Raw genomic sequence first — 17,577 nt, 5'->3', positions numbered from 1 at the left:
GTAGGCGGATTGACCTACTGCAATTGATTTTGGCCTTTGTAATAATTTTGTCGCCTCTGTCACCCTCTTGCTATCAGGGAAGCATAACACAAAAGCAGTGATTTCATTGGTAAACATTAGCTCGCACCCCATCAGGCAAAGTGATTCCAGGTAGAACTCAACTTGCCCCCCTTCCCTACTCTTTAGCTTGCAAAGTAGTTGCTTCAATGCGCTAAATGTTTTAGTTTCGATTGCAGCTGAGAGCACACACGTCATTTCTTTAACTTTTGCAATCAGTACTATATATATATATATATATATATATATATATATATATATATATATATATATATATTTATATATATATATATATAATATTCAAGAGAGAATTGGCTCTGTAATAATAAATACAAAACTTGCATGAATTAAAATATATATTTAAATATATTGTACGACCGGGCAAAGCGTCCAAGCCCGCTAATTTACAATAATTAAAATATAAAAGAATGGCATAGTTAAAAAGGCAAAAAAAAAAAAAAAAAAGAAAAAAAAAAGAAAAAAAGAAAGCGAAAGAAAAGAGTAAAAGTAAAAATGCTCCCGGGCAATGTCGAGTAGATACAAAGAGTGACAGATAAATTGTCAGTGAAAGATAAATGGAAACAAAAACAACCCCCTCCCTCTCTTCGAACGTTTAAAAACAAAAATATGTTTTGTAAATCGTCTTTTGTTCATTGGTTCAATTTGGAAATTTTGAACTATAAATAATAATTTGAATAAAATTATAAGTTAAACAGTCAAATAAAGTGTCACAAAAAGAAACTGCCCCCCCCCCAAAAAAAACCCTATCCCTCCTTTGGCCAAACACAAATAGATTGGGCGAAACTAAAACGTAATTCATGTGTAAAAACTAGAAAGTAAAACTTCAATAAGTGCGTTGCATAAAGCCAGTGTTGTTCTTCTTATGGAGCTCTCTGTTAACACACCTTTCAGGTAAGTTGTTTTTTTTCATACATTTATGGATTAAACAACGTTATTTTTTAAAAGTTTTCATATGCATATAGGGTACCGAATAATGCTAGAAAGGTATATGTTTTGTTTTCGATTTAAGCTGATGACACCCAAGTCGTATTTTTTTACTCACTACTATATATCAAGTCCAATATAATAATCGATACAGAAGTGGCTCTATAATAAAAAATACTAAATCAGCATAAATTGAAATATCATATGTAAGAGTATTTTATAAGCAGGCAACGCCCGGCACCCTGCGAGTCTATCTATATATCTATAAAAGTGAACGTGTCTGTCTGTCTGTCTGTCTGTCTGTCTGTCTGTGTGTCTGTGTGTCTGTCTGTCTGTGTACATTTCCCTACGCAATAACTCTGTCAATTTTTAGTCTATAGACTCGAAATTTGAAATACCGGGTACTGAGATTTGGGAAAATCGATGTGACGGGTGTCAGCCAGAAATTTGGCTGTTAAGGGGTCAAATTTCAACGATTTGATCTTTAAGAACTCTACCAAACTCCTCCGACAATTTTGGGTCTAGACACTTGAAATTTTAGATATAGGTTCCTTGAACCTGGATCTAACTTAATAAAGTGATTTGAGCCCGAAACTATAAATTTTAAGGGGTCATAATAGGGGTCAAAGTTTTAAAAAATTAACCATTTTTTTTTTGTTTTTTTGCTTTTTTTGCACAGCATACACCTCCAAACACCCGAGCAACGCCGGGCACCCCTGCTAGTATATCTATAAAAGTGAACGTGTCTGTGTATCTGTGTGTCTGTATACGTTTCCCTATAACTCTGTCAATTTTTAGTCTACAGACTAGAAATTTGATATACAGGTTTCTGAGATTTGGGAAAATCGATGTGATCTATTTTTCGCCAGAAATTTGGCGATTAAGGGGTCAAAGTTTAACGATTTGACCCTTGAAAACTCTACCAAACTCCTCCGACAATTTTGGGTCTACGCACTTGAAATTTTAGATATAGGTTCGTTGGACATGGATCTAACTTAATAACTTTATTTGAGCCCAGAACAATAAATTTTAAGGGCTCATAATAGGGGTCAAAGTTAAAAAAATTGACCTCTGTGGTCTCTTCCAAATTAATCAGACAATTTCTGGTCTAAATATTTGAAATTTTACACAAAGGGTATTCAGAGATAGGACAAGCTTTTTCATCAGTACGGGTCGAAAATTTTTAGTTACCAATATATAAGTGTATGCATGTATGTATGTATGTCTGTTTGCATGTCTGCCTTAAACTTTCAATAGAAGCGACGGATTTTACCAAGATCAGTATTGTTTTAAAGTTCGATCTTTCATACGACAAATATCGAAAAATTGGCTAAAAACATTAATATCTTCCCCTTCAACTAGGCACTTTTCTACAGGAGGGAGTCACTTTTTTCGCCGATATTTTTTAAAGTTATCCTGTCCTTTAGATTATCTAGCCTTTATTTAAAAAAAAATGTCGCTTCCGGTTTGGTGGTGGTCGTAACAGCATAAACGTTAGGTTTTATCCCGTTCTTTTCCTCCTTTGCGATACGGGTTCGAGCCTGCCTTCCTACTACCACTTTTTTTTTTTTTGCTATACATACACATCCAAACACCCGGGCAACGCCGGGCTTAAATGCTAGTAAATAATAATTTGAATAATATTACAACTTAAATAGACAAATATATAAAAGTTGCATAAAATAAAATTAAAAAAAAACAAACAAAGCAAAAACAAAACAACCTATCCCTCCTTTTACCAAACACAAATAGATTGGACGAAACTAAAACTAATTCATGTATATAAATAGAAAGTAAAACTTCAAAAACTGCATTGCATAAAAGTAATTGTTGCTTTTCTTTGGGAAAGAATATCACGTCTTATACCGGGCTCTCTGTTAACTCAGGTAATTTGAAGATTTTTAAAAAATTTCTTTGAAGAGTGATTGTGATTTGACAAGATTTGACATGACGGTCTTTCAATTATCGATTACCATGGCTTATAGAATCCTTAACGAGAATTAAACGTTCTAGCTTCTCAGTCTAAAATAAACAGACAACACAAATTGGAACAAAGACATAAAAGATACTGCCAAGTATGCTGTAAAGGAGATGGGCTCCTTCCATCAGACTAGAAACTTTTCACATCTACCAGCAGTGACATGCAGAGAACCTTTTAAAGGCAATTGCTCAAGTGAAAAAACGGTGTCTCGGTGGGCACAGGCCTATAATACATTCCTCTGAAAAGGGCACTTTTAAAATAGGAGTAAAAGGGATAGGTGCTTGGGCACCCCTAGCGCTCTTCTCTGCATGTCCCTATCTGCCAGTATCGCATATCTCTATAAACCCATCATTTAACAATGCATGGAACATGGTTAGGGTTAGGGTGAAACGTTTAAACAACCTAACATTCAGACAATATAAATTGGAATAAATGCATAGGAGATACTGCAAAGTATGCTGCAAGTGATGTAGGCTCCCTTTATCAGATTAGAAAACTTTTTACATCTGCCAATATCGCATATCTCTATAAATCTATCATTTAACAATGCATGGAGTATGGTTGACATATCTTGGCCGGTGCACCAACCACTGGTCTCTTTCCTTGGACAGATTTCACAAAAGAATCTCTTATTTAACTAATTCTCACACTGTTTACCACTGGCCTCCACATAAGAATCAAAGTTAGACACTGTCGTCTTTTATTATGGAACAGGGTGTGTTCAGCTTCATCAGAAAATTTTTTTTTCACATGGCAGTATTTTGTTTTTGTTCTATTACTTTATGAATTCAGCATTTCTATTTCTTTTTTCCACAGCCTCTATTGGGTTTCTATCAAAAAAATTGTCGCAAACACAACAGAAATATTCTACTTTGTGGAAAATTCATTTTCACTATTTTTTCTCCCTTTCTTTCTTTTTTCCTTCGTTTCCCCTCTCTGTTTTCTTCTTCCTCCTCTTTCGACGTCATATGATCCCGTTCTGCTCACTGATTGAGCAAGCCTCTCTTGGAGCGCCAAGTCTGCCACAAGGTGCATTATTTGAGTAAAAAAATCAATTGCTATTCTCATGTCGTGGATGAAGAAAGTTGTGGAAGAAAGGGTTAACTGTGTCAAGGTTAACCGACATATTTAATCGATATCTCAGGCAAACAAAAGATCTTATTGTTTATGAACAGTTTCTTGGTCCTGACTAGATTGTAAAATAGTTGAAAGGAAAGAATTGCAGGTTCCCCCAGGAGATAAAAGAACTTTTAAGTCAAGTTACCTGGCTTTTGGAATGTGTCTAGGGTGAATCTGAGACAAAGAAAATTTGAGAAAGAACCGACTTTCAGTCTTAACTGGACTTTAAAACAATTGAAACATGCAACGAATCCACAGGAATTAATTATCTCAGGATAAAAGGGAAACTCGGGATATGTTAGGGCTAGGGTTTCTAGTTATCTGAAATCACAGCATCGGATATCTGCTCCGAAACCTGCACTTATATCGCCTTTCTTCATAAGGGAAAACCACAAAAGGATTATTCGTCTACTGATTGCATTTACGAAATACTCCCAAAGAATAACTATAACTGATGAAGCTAACACATCTAATGGAGAATGGGCACGTTTTAAAATGAAAAGATGAAGACTACTGTTCCTAAAAGAACCTAGATTAAAAAAGGAAATCACACTCTTTCTGTAAAGGATTAATACAAACTGTGAACTGCTTTCACTAAGTGGGCCCCGCCTTCCCTCTCTTTCTTTTTCTCTTTCTCTCTCTATCCCTTTCTCCCAGCTCTACCCTTTGAACAGGGCTTCCAGATTGGCTTTTCGTAAGGCTAAATTCACAAAATTTGGCCTTTTTTTAAAAGCAGTTTAGCCTTCAAAATTTCTGTTTGGCCTTTTTTCAAATTTGGTTTCAAGTTTGGCCTTTGACTTGTTTTGATAATATTGTGTGTGGCGTACCGCACCCCTTCTCAGATGCATGGTATCATAAAAAAACCTAGACACCTCAAAAGCATGTGGACCCGATCTCATTCCGGCTGTGCTATTAAAAAAGTGCTCCACTGAGGTTGCTCCAGTTCTCTCCAAACTTTACAACAAATACCTTGACAAATCTTGCTTTCCTGACTGCTGGAAAACCGCTTCTGTGGTACCAGTTTTCAAGAATTTTGGCGAAAGAACTGACTCATTAAATTATCACCTCATAAGCCTTCTCTCACTTTTTGACAAAATATTTGAGTTCTTAATCAAGCTCTAGTCCATCACCTTACAGCTGCTAAACTCCTGACCGACAAACAATATGGATTTAATTAAATCCTTTTTAAGTAAGAGAAAAATCCAGGTTGTCCTCGATGGTCGTATATCTAAACAATATAATATAAATGCGGGAGTACCTTAGGGGTCTATCCTTGGACCTTTATTATTCCTGATATTCATAAATGACCTTCCTGATAAAATTGTTTCTGAGATGGGTATATTTGCTGATGACACCACTCTCTATAATAAGCATGAAGGAAAACAAATAAACACATATCTAAGGAACTGGCAGAAACACTAGAGGATGACCTCAAATCTGTAGTGGAATGGGGACAAAAATTGAGGGTCACATTGAATGCTACCAAGACTAAGCTTGTTTCCTTCAATAATTACAAAAAACCTTCTCTACCACCAAAAGCAATGGCCAAGAACAAAAGTACTTCATTTAAACTCCTTGGCCTAACGTTTACAAGGAACATGAATTGGAACAGATACATTGAGAGCATTGCTAAGGCTGCTGCGAAGATGGGCTCTCACTACCATGCTAGAAAACTACTTATGCCTGAAAGTATTCTGTACCTCTATAAGGCCACCATTCGACCATGTATGGAGTATTGTTGTCACATTTGGGCTGGTGCATCTGCTACTCGTCTCTCGCTCCTGGACGGAGTTCAAAAGAGGGGCATCAACCTGATAGACCCTGAACTGTCACCTAGGCTTCAGCCTCTGTCCCATCGATGAAATGTTGCATCCCTCTGCCTGTTCTACTGACGACGAACTCCAAGCACTTGTATGACCTTGACATGCATACTCCCGACAAACCCGACAAGCAGCTAAATCCCATCATTTCACAGTAGAGATTCCTAGGTATAAGAAGGCCTTCTATTCCAATAGTTTCTTCCCAGAACTGCTAGACTTTGGGAACTCCCTTCCGGGATTCTGCTTTCCTAATTGTACTGACATGCAGAAGTTCAAGTGTAATGTGAACAGACATCTTGCTGTCCATCTCTCTTCATAATATCCCTGCAACTTATGTCCCCAATTGTAGCTCCCCCCTACTTCAAAGTGGCACTGTGCCTTGTTTGGGGTGAAAATTGAATTAAAAAGAAAAAAATATTTTCTAAAGAATGAAAGTCGATAGAATTTATTTTTATAATAATCTGTATACGTTTATCTAGCAAATAAACATAAAGTTAGGTAAATGTGTAGTTTTGTGGCGTAAATTATTTGACAGACAAAACTTATGAAAACTAGTTATTTTATATAAAGTCCATTATTAGATCCAAAGGCTGAAATAAAACCAGAAAAAATGTAATTTTTATTATTGTTTCATCATTTTTTATTAGACTAAATATACGACATTCGAGGCCGCTATATTGCTTTTAAAATTTGGCCTTTCTATGGTTTGACAGATTGGCCTTTTTAAGGCCAAATTTGGCCTTTTTCACGCTCTTTCATTACAAAAAAATATGGTGGCAAAAACATGATTCCATAAAAGAGCATAAAAAGGCCAAATTTGGCCTTAAAAGTCCAATCTGTCAAACCTTAGAAATACCAAATATGGTATTTTTTTTTTTTTTTTTTCATTATATTGTACATGTGTAATATACTGTGAGGTGGTATGTTTCAAATCCCAGAAAACAACACACATTTCTGGTTGGCTTCCTGTCTGGAATCTTATTTTGTCAATATGTAACAAATTGCTCCGTGGATTTGTCGTTTCAACATTTTTCTTTCCTACTTATTTTTATTACAGCTATCGCAGTAGTAGTAGCAGTAGCAGTAGTAGTAGTAACAATAATAATAATAATAAGAAGAAGTCCAACATAAACAAATTCTTGATGAGCCGTTCCCCTTAAGTAATCCAATTTACTAAATTTCCACTACTAACAATTACTACGATATTTTCCCATTGACTACCTTACTTTTGCATTCTGAAACATTTTGAAAAAAGTAATTGAAATAAATGTTAACATTTGATTTTTTTTAGAAACAAATCAAGATGGTTGCCATTTCTATGACTGGAGGTGACATGGAAAAGAACGTTGTGAAGCCATCCGTTAAGCAAGGTGAGAATAAAAGTCTTAATAATCTAAACATGGAATATATTTTAGGTCAAAACCTCCGGTGACAAAAAAGCATCCACCTATATTGTTACGACGCGTTAAAAATAGAATTAATTTTCTTACATTAAAAACCTGTTTTATTTTTCTAGTTGAACAACTCTTTACTAATGTCAATGATTCTGAAATCTACAACCAACTCGTGCGGACAAATTCATTTACATTTTTATTTATTTTTTACTAAAATGTCCTAACTTTTGTATTGATCGGGTGTGGATATGTTGGTTCACAGGAGGTTATCTCCTGCAGCATTACCTCCTCATTTTGAGGAGAGACGGCTTACTTAGGACCAGTGTGTCTTTTCTCTACTATTTTTTTCTTATTATTTCTGCTAAGAAAATGGATAAGAATGAAGCAAGAAAATGAATTGTTATGTTTTTATTATTATTATTAGTATAATATGGGTTAGACCGCTATAACGCTATTTTTTAGTCAGTCTGAGAAATTGTCTTCAGATAGATGGGCTGTTGCATAGCCTCCTTCCATTTGGGTGACTGGACAGTGTAGGATCAGGTGGTCTGTGTCCTGGAGTGCCTTCTTGCACTTTAAGCAGATTGGGGAGTCTATTTGTTTCCACCTGTGTTTGCTTATTGCAATCCTGCAGTGTCTTGTTCTCATCTGGTTTGTGGCTACCCACTGCTTCCTGCTACAGGGTGGAACGATAAAAGTGTTGCCCTAAAGAAAATAACACCACAGCTTTATTTTAAAACTTTTTCATTTTATTTATTAAAAATTGTATTTTCACCCGAAACAAGACACAGTACCACTTGGATGTAAGGAGCTACTATCGGGAACATAAGTTGTAGGAATTTTTTTTTTTTTTTTTTTTTTTTACATGGGAGTCACCACTTATCAAGGCCCAGGAGCCACTCGAGGATAAGGGTTGCAGATGTAGGGAGTTGAACAGCCAGATGTCTGTTCACATTACACTTGAACTTCTGTATGTCAGTACAGTTGGGAAAACAGGAACCCGAAAGGGAGTTCCTTACATCTTCTTATATCTAAAGATCTGTGTAGGAGTGAGATTTAGCTGATTGTTGGGTTTGTCGGGGGTATTTATAGCAAAGAGCTAGAAGGGCTTGTGTGACACTATATCTCAATGCCACGGTTTCTAACATACTCTACAGCTTGGTCGAGTGGTGATTTGGCCATGAGCGTAGAGATACAAAGAAATGCATTCCCAGAATTCCCTTTCTAGATCACCCTCTTTCTGCACGGACCGTCATGAGGTGAGAATGCATATTTCTGTCTCTCCGTAAACGAGGGAGGGGGGTGCCCCCCCTCAACACTTGTCAGGGTAGGTTAGTTAGTTTTGAAAAGCCTATTGCCTATGTTTAATTGCAAAAAAAAAATAATTATAATGTGTATATTGTATTGTAATATATTTTTTTGTAAAATAAACAGTTAAAATTATACAATATATATATTACAATTGTGCCGCGTGTCGTTTTTTTGTGCCTGCCATAAATGCCTTCCTTGAAGAACGAGACGGCCCTGAGGAAAAGGAAGATTCCAACTGTAGCAGAATTAGCAGTAACCAAAATGAGAAATAGAGCTTACCTCGGATACGTTTTGTTGCATCGGAGGAAGAGGAAGACAGTACAATGTCTTCTGAATGAGCAGAGAGTATAATGCAGGACGATGGAGAGCCATATAATGCACATACTGAAGAAGCGGAAGAGGGATCACCCGTCTTGCCTTTACGAAGGAGTACCCGACAAAGATGGATACTGTCCCCCTGTCCCTGCCCTGATTGTGAAACACCGCCTATGGAACAGCAATAACGGTAGTAATGCGGAAGTTGACAAGGAGGAAGTTCTGCCTCCAGTTCTTCGAAGAAGTACCCAACAAAGATGACTGCCCCCATGCCCCGTTTATGATCAAGAGATCAGGGGGGAGTGTAGCAGAATTAGCAGTAACCAAAATGAGAAATAGAGAGCTTACCTCGAATACGTCTGTTTTGGGTTGAGCGAAAGAGAGAGTTCCAAGATGGCGTCCATGGGCATTTATTAGCGTTTACCCAATGTAATTATCGTTGAATCACGTCTGCTCTCGCGTGATTATGCAAATATGTCGTTCCCGGCCGCTATAAAGGCAGGACACTCGAAAGGAGAGGGGGCGTTCTACAGATTGTGTGTAGGTGATTCTGGTGAGTAGATTCTGCTTGTTACGACCCACGTGTCTGCAAGAAGCGAGTTTTTGTTCCGTCTGTTTTTAGTTGTATTTTTGTTTTGTTTGTTTTGCCTACTACATTTTTGTTTCAAGCTATTTCGGCCCAACTATGGCGAAGGTGCGGATAAGCAGCTATATTATCAAGCCGTTCTCTGGCGAGGGAGACGTTGTAGCGTGGCTGAAAAAAGTGAGACTTGTCGCACAACTTCAGCAGGTGGATGATGTAGCGAGTCTGCTACCTTTATATCTGGAAGTTGATGCACTGGCCCTCTACATGGAAATGGAGGAGGACGATCAAAGAAAAATAGACCAGATTGAGGCCCGATTAAAGGAGGCATTTACCGATGACGCGTTTGCAGCATACAGAAAAATAACTATGGTTAGATGGGCTGGCGAACGTGTGGATGTTTACGCCAACAAAATCAGGCCGTTGGTTGGATTGGCCGGATTCACAGGAGATGGCTTAGAGAGACTCACAAAATTGACTTTTGTCACTGGGTTCCCTGACGCTATCTCAATTGCTCTTCAACAGGTGCCGAACATCAAAGTCCTGACCATGGGGGAACTAATGTCGAGAGCAAGAATTTTGACGACGACTGGGGAACACAATCAGGACGTGGTTGCGGCCACATGCTCACCCAACAACCACAGGGCCCAGAATATTCCCGTTAGTGTGACCTGTTTCAAGTGCAATACGAAAGGCTACTTTACAAAGGACTGTTGAAAACGTGGAACACGGTGTTACCAACATGTGGAACACGGTTGTTTCACCAACCTGAATGCCACCAGAGGGCAAGACGTTTCCTGGGAGAAGGAGGAGCCACACAGCCACATCCAACATCTCAGGTACGCTTTTCTTCTTACAGACCCTAATGATGGCCCATCGTCACGTCATCATGAGACCACTTCTAAGACATTTCGTATAACACGTGTGTCGGTCATACACCAGTGACCGGCTGATCATGTTATATTGTAGTTCCTCAGAGCATCCACCATTAAAATACTTGTAAAATAGGCAAAGGGATGCAATATTTCGTCGATGGGACAGAGGCTGAAGCTTAGATGACAGTTCAGTAGCTATCAGGTTGGCGACTCTCTTTTGAACCTTGTCCAGGAGTGAGAGACTAGTAGCAGATGCACCAGCCCAAATGTGACAACAATACTCCATACATGGGCGAATGGTTGCCTTTTAGAAGTACAGGATACTTTCAGGCATAATTAGCTTTCTAGCACAGTAGAGAGAGCCCACCTTCCTCGTAGTGGCCTTGGCAATGTGGCAATGCTCTCAATGTATCTGTTCTAACTCATGGTCCCTGTGAACGTTAAGCCGAGGAATTCGAAAGAAGTACTTTCAGGTAATGTATCTTTAGCCATTGCTATTGGTGGTTGAAAAATTCAATTCATTAACTTACATCAATAGCTGACAGCTCTTTAACGTAGCCATCTTCAGTCACAATCACTGATGATACAAGTCTGGAACTGAGAGCCTTTTCCACAAGTGTCAGTGGGAACTCGGCAAATACTTGGCAGATGGTGGCGATCAGGCTGTTTTTTTTTGTGTTGTGGGAGGTCATGCTGGTGATGTTCTCAGCGTATGACCAAACGAAGTAGTCCAGCCGGTTCAAGTCAAGGAGGAAGGGGGCCAATGATAGAAGGGTACAAATCGTTGCACTCCTCCTTCTGAAGCCAAGCTTGACTCTCTTTGGACTTGTGGGCAGCACCGAGTCCTGTTGCCACACCTAAGGTATGTCAGCGGCCACCTGATTGCAACAGGGGATCACTACACTCTTCAGCACATCTAGGTATGCTTTGATGTTGACATTCAAGCCAACTTCGAAGATGTGAGGTGGCATGATGTGGCCTTCACTTAAAACCACACCAAAGACCATAACCGTGGCCAGAAACTGTTATTTGTGGCAATCCAGCGATACATTTTGAGGGTTCTGGCAATGGTCCTATTGTCATATGAGTTGTACAGCAGCGCATCTTTGATCTCGCTCATTGAACATTGCGTTACTTTCCGACATGATAGAAGGCTCCTATCGCTCTTTGGATTTGTACACAACTGCCCAACTAGTAGATGGTCTGCAACAAAAAAAGAAAACCGATTTTCATCAAACGGAAATAGAATCATGTAGTCTTTTCTAGGGCGACAATTTTATCGTTCCACCCTGTATTTATAGCAAAACCTGGGAGGCACAAAGTTCGCTCTTCAATGATGCCCCCTTCTTTGGGAGCATTGTTTCTCCATTCCTCCTTCCATGTCTCAACTGGGTCGAAATTTTTTATTTTTCATCTGTAAAAGGGCTTTCGTGACTTGAGTCTGAATGTATCTGAGGCATCTTTTAAAATTTGTTGGATTGGTAAGTCCCGCCACAACAGAAATAAAATAGATAAAAGTGAAGCAGGAAAATGAATTCTTATGTTTTTGTTATATCGTTATGAGATGACGATGGTTCAGTGGTTAATGACACAGACTGGCAATCTAGGTGTTCCAAGTTCAAGTCCAGTTCATTTCACAAAATTCACTTTCACTTAGGATGTTGGCAACCTTCACGTGGCCCCTCTATGAGTACCCAATGTCTTTCTAGAAAGAATTCTGACTAGAAAAATTTAAGAGAAACCAATGCAAACAGCAGAATCTTCGGATTCATAAGATATGATGCGGATTCCTTTGAAAAGCAGCTTTCCAAATTTCTTGCCTATGCTGTGATGAGCAGAAGTGCTCAAGAATTGTATGGCAATGTCTTATGGCAAGAATGAATTCGTCCAAGGACTAAAAAAAAGTCGATACCAGAGTCATTTGAAAAGTAACTGCCAAAGTAACATGTCATGTTGAATCATTGCATTCGGATTTGTGTTGAACTGTCAGAGCTGTTCAAATCGTTTTTTTTTTTTTACTTTCTTTACTTTAGCCAGTGCTTCAAAGCATCTTATCTACGTTTCTACACAATCTGGATTGTCCAGTGAGTTCATGCATCCTATTGGTGACACCATTGTTATGTCGTGTTTAAAGTCTCGTGAGTCTATTTGAAAAGACGCTAAATTTTTTTTTCAAAGAGAAGACAAATTCTGGGTGATCAAATCCTAAATCAGAAATATTTGCCATATCTTGGATGATTTCTCTTAGCCAAATATCTCTCACTCGCATTAAGTCACTCGCATAAATTACAACTATGCAAAATTTAAAAACTAACAAGCAAATTCTGCTTGAATTACAACAATACTTCAAATGATGAATAAAGAATTCATAAATTTCATTTCTGAATTTTTACAGTATAATCACAAAATTATAATCTAAATGTGATTTTTTTCTCTGCCTTTTAATCTGACAACTGGAAATTTGTGCATGTATATATGTGTGTGCATAGATGTGTATAAATTAGTATATAAATAAATATTAGTGTTGGGACGATTAATCGGAATTTGGGAATTGAGAAAATCGGAACATTTTAAGGTATTGGAATCAAGAAAAATTGTGCCAAAGACGTTTCTTGTAATTGTTTATTATTTGGTTTGTTTTCGTTTAAATCTTAATTTTTCATTGCTGCTACTAAGAATAAAATGGTACATGTGTATTGGTTTTAAGATGAAATTTGTGCATGTATATATGTGTGCGCATAGATGTGTATAAATTAGTATATAAATAAATATTAGTGTTGGGACGATTAAATTGGGGATTGAGAAAATCGGAACATTTTAAGGTATCGGAATCGGTATCAGAATCAGGAAAAATTGTGCCTACTTTCAAAAGATGTTTCTTGTAATTGTTTATTATTTGGTTTGTTTTCGTTCAAATCTTAATTTTTCATTGCTGCTACTAAGGATAAAATGGTACATGTGTATTGGTTTTAAGCTGCAAACAAAATCAAAATTTATAGATCAGCCACACAAGTGTATTTTTACATTTGCGAAAATATATCACATATAGAAAAACAACTAAATATTTGGTGATTTTTAAAGGAATCAGAATCAGCAATCCACTATGACCTATGTAATTCCTACAGATATTTGATATCTAGAAAACGGACCTATAAAACTTGACATGCTGATATGGGATGCAATTATATTTAAATAATAGTTTCTTTCCTTGAACTGCTTGTCTTAGGAATTTCCTCCCTGTTTCTCTCATCTATACTAACTTACATTGTGAACTAACATCTTGCCGCACAACTCCCCCTTACAAAACTGGTTCCCTAATACACAGTCGTCACTTACATGTTAGTGGCAATTTTTTTTTTGTTTCATTTAAATAAAACTAAAAGTAAATTTTTAAACAAAAAAAAAAAGAGCAAAAAGAACATTTTTAATTGAAATTTTTTTACTAAAAAAAAACAAAAAAAAAAAAACGGTTGCTTTGTCAATCTTTCATTATTTTTCTCTTTTTTTCCCCAGATTTATCATTGCCAAAAACTGTAGAACCTTATTGGAAAAAAAAACTGTAAGTACATGTTCAGAGCACATTTTAAAAAATTTCTTAATGTTTTCTGTCTCCCTCCCCTACACATGTAATAAATATTTCAATAATAGATGAGAAGAATGTTTAATGGTGCTAAACGATGGGACATGGGAGCCATGGGTGGGGGTGGGGGGGTTAATTCTCTCCCACTGCAAGAACTTAAACATGAGGGTCAGGAAGTGGGATTTTTTGAGTCGAGATATTGTTCATCTGAATTTAAAAGCTAAAAACAGCAAGAACTTTCTTGTCAACCTAATAATTGACTCAATTCCTACCTACCAGCATAGGGCCCCAATATATATCACACGAATCGTATGTGATTGAAACTATAAACACACACAGAGAACACATGCAGTATGCACTGAGCCTGAAATTGTCCAGGTGTAAATTAGGCTAAAAGATTGTTTATGGGGAAATCATGCAGTATAGTTAACAGGTGAGAAATCGAAATATACAACATGATAACTTTTTACCAAACACATTCGCATTTAATTTTCTACCAGCCTGTGAAGTTTTAAAGTTCTGAAACTGAAAGTTTTGTTATTTCAACATTTGTTTTGTTACTTTCATTTAGCTAAACACGAGTCAATCAAAGATGGCGTTTTTATTTTGTTGTATGTAACTTTCTGCGATGAAGCAACAGACATCTCTGGCTGGTGTCATGCCTGGAATCTTATTCAACATACAACAAATTCTTCAGCAGTATATCGTCTCAACTCTTTTCTTGTTTTCTGGTAGCTATAAAGATGGGAAATTAAAAGTCATTATTTGCTTCTAGAGTTTAGTTTTTACTCTTTCCAGCAATGCACGTCTGGATGGGCTGTGATTCTCTGATTTAATCCTTCCAATGTCGTAACCCGAAAAGACAGAATCGATCTCTTGTTTTGAACGGTAAATAATATCACTTTCAAATTATCCCAATTCTTTTTCAGATTTCCGTTTTCCACTAATCACGTTCTATGTCTTAGTATTATACGCATATATAACAGAATTTTTTTTTTTTACACGGTGGTCACCACTTATCAAGGTCCGGAAGCCACTCAGGGATAAGGGTTATTGCAAGTACAGTACGTTAGTGTGGAGATTTGATGAAGTGTTTAATTAAGGGGGCGGTTCATTAGGAATTTGTTAACATTGGACTTGAAGACATCCAAGTTGTAGTCAGGTGGGAAGCAGGCAGACGGAACAGAGTTCCACAGGCGTGCAGTTCCAAGAAGGAAGCTTTGTTCATGGAATCCAAGTTTTGATTTAGGCACAGATAAAGAGTGGGGGAAATTTTTCACAGTGGATTCAGCTAGACGGGTGTTTTTCGCATATATAACAGAAATTGAAACAAGTGCATTCATATATAATTTTATTATTGGAATCCTTTGAGACGAGTGTCATAGGAGGACATATTTTCGTCTTATGATATGAAGAAATTATGATTTCTTACACAAATGATATTAATTATCTAAATAATAACATATAATAAAAATAAAATATAATAAAAATAATTATTAATATAATTAATAATTATGATAAAATAAAAATACTTAAAATATTATATAATAATATAAAATATAATAAATTACTTAATTAAAAAATAACAATAAAAGATTATATAAAATAATATAAAAAGTATTACTTAAAAATTTAAATGTAAAACGTTTTTTTTAGCATCTCTGGAGATTTTCAAAAAGTAGAACAGAAAAAGATTCTTTTCCTGTTTTTCTAGAAAATTCTCTAGAGATGAATATAAATAGCGAACGGTTGCTATTTATCAGTTAAAATACAGCACTGGGATGCGTTCATAGGCGACCAGAACTTATGACTCTAACTGAAGAAATCACAAGCAAATTTGAGTCGTTAAAAAAAAAACAGATGAACTGGACAACAAGATAAAAAGAAAAAATCTCTTTCATCAATAACTGGTAAATATAGATTATTCGGGTTTGTATTACTGTACACATAGATTCGAAAAAGTTGTCAAAAAACAAATATATAACAAATAAATGTTATCAAAGGCAAGATAAGTTACTTTTCTACCAAACTGGATATATTTTTTGTGTTTTTATTCAATGTAACATTTTTATTTAGCTCGAAAAACATACAGTGTTTACCAATGTATTCGAAAATTCAAGATGGCGTCTCACACCCTCTTTAACACCGTAAGTATGGAAAAAGGTGTTATAAATAAAAAACTATACAAAATACTATTAAAAACTCGCCGAATATATGTCAACCTATGTCACGGTAACATACATTGAGCGAGTTTTTAACAGTATTTTATCCGGTTTTTTATTTATAACATCTTTTCCCACACTTACCGTGTTAAAGAGAGAATAAGACGCCATCTTGAATGTTCCAATACATCGGTAAACACTGTATGGTTTTCGAGCTGAATAAACATGTTACATTGAATAAAAACATGAAAAATATATCCAGTTTGGTAGAAAAGTAACTTATATTGCCTTTGATAACATTTATTTGTTATATATTTGTTTTTTGACAACTTTTTCGAATCTATGTGTACAGTAATACAAACCCGATTATTCTTAATTATATTTGACCAACAAACCATTACTATAAAAACAATTACTTTAATCAAAAGGGAGATAAACTAGAAAACAGAGAGTTATTCCCCTTGCACTGTTACGATTGTAAAAAAAAAACTTACTAACAATTCGTTCTTTCTACTTTGTTTATCTTTTTTTGTAAGAAAATTTCTTTTTCAAATTATCCTTTTTTTTTTTTTTCACTCTTTTTCATTTTAATTAATATGATTGCGGTGTTCCGTTAATCCTAGACAAGGACACAAAAAACCGTAACAATGAGTAATTTGTACATTTATTTGCGGACTGTTATCCTCATTTTCATAGTTGCTGTTCCACAACGTTTTGGCATACTATTCCTCTGGCCATCGTCAGGTGGTTAACCGCGACAGGATAGGAATGCTGAATCTCTTAACTATATCCTCATTAATTACTACATTCCATGGTTGTTATCGTTTCACTACGTTTTTAAGGGTCCTTGGCATAGTGGATAGAGGCGTTGGCCGTTGAATCTCTACATTTCCAGATGAGCATTGTCTAAAGATAGCGGTTTCAATCCTACCTAAAGTTGGCCAGATAATTCAATAACTTGAGTGTTATTTCTTCCGCCCGTCACACCAATAATTTCTTGGGTAAGGTTAACACTTTTGTCCAAACTTTCAACTTCCAAACTTCTGTATACGTAATGCAAATGCACCTTCTCTCAACTCCCAACCAACTTCTGCTAATTCAACTTATTTCTTCGAAATCCAGCTTCAAAATGAACCTCCCTCTAAAAAACCAACCCTCTTTTATCTCCAACCAGGAGCATCTCATTTGCATATCGGGTGATCACATTGCAGGCATATAAAGAGATAAGGCAGCCGTTTTTGTTTCTTTCTTCTTCATTCATTTCATTCCACGACCGACCCGTTGAATTATGCACACGTGCTAATTAGGTAAGTCGCACGTTTCCCTACAGATTAGTTGGCCAAAACGTGGTGAGACGACAACAACTATGGAAGGCAGTAATTGCTGAGGATACAGTTAAGAGACTCAGCATTCCTATCCTGTCGTGGTTAATCAC

General features: G+C 36.5%; 1 protein-coding gene across 3 annotated transcripts in view; it reads left to right on the top strand.

The window, feature by feature from the left end:
- Window positions 1-745: 745 nt before the first annotated feature.
- LOC145293681 (uncharacterized) overlaps window positions 746-17,577 on the top strand; it is a 74,723-nt gene continuing 57,891 nt past the window's right edge. The window contains exons 1-3 of one of the 3 annotated variants that reach the window (XM_080140075.1): window positions 746-969; window positions 7,214-7,292; window positions 13,914-13,959. In XM_080140075.1, coding sequence (XP_079996201.1) covers window positions 7,226-7,292; window positions 13,914-13,959 — 113 coding nt within the window. In that variant the 5' untranslated portion in view covers window positions 746-969; window positions 7,214-7,225. Of the gene's footprint in view, window positions 970-2,769; window positions 2,889-7,213; window positions 7,293-13,913; window positions 13,960-17,577 lie in introns of those variants that run through there. The other 2 variants (XM_080140078.1, XM_080140077.1) reach the window with 2 other exon arrangements.

This window comes from Euprymna scolopes, chromosome 15 (genome assembly GCF_053919585.1).
Source record: "Euprymna scolopes isolate OS-2025 chromosome 15, ASM5391958v1, whole genome shotgun sequence".
In the NCBI taxonomy this organism is placed as follows: Eukaryota; Metazoa; Mollusca; class Cephalopoda; order Sepiida; family Sepiolidae; genus Euprymna; species Euprymna scolopes.
This window is presented reverse-complemented; position numbering and strand designations above follow the sequence as displayed.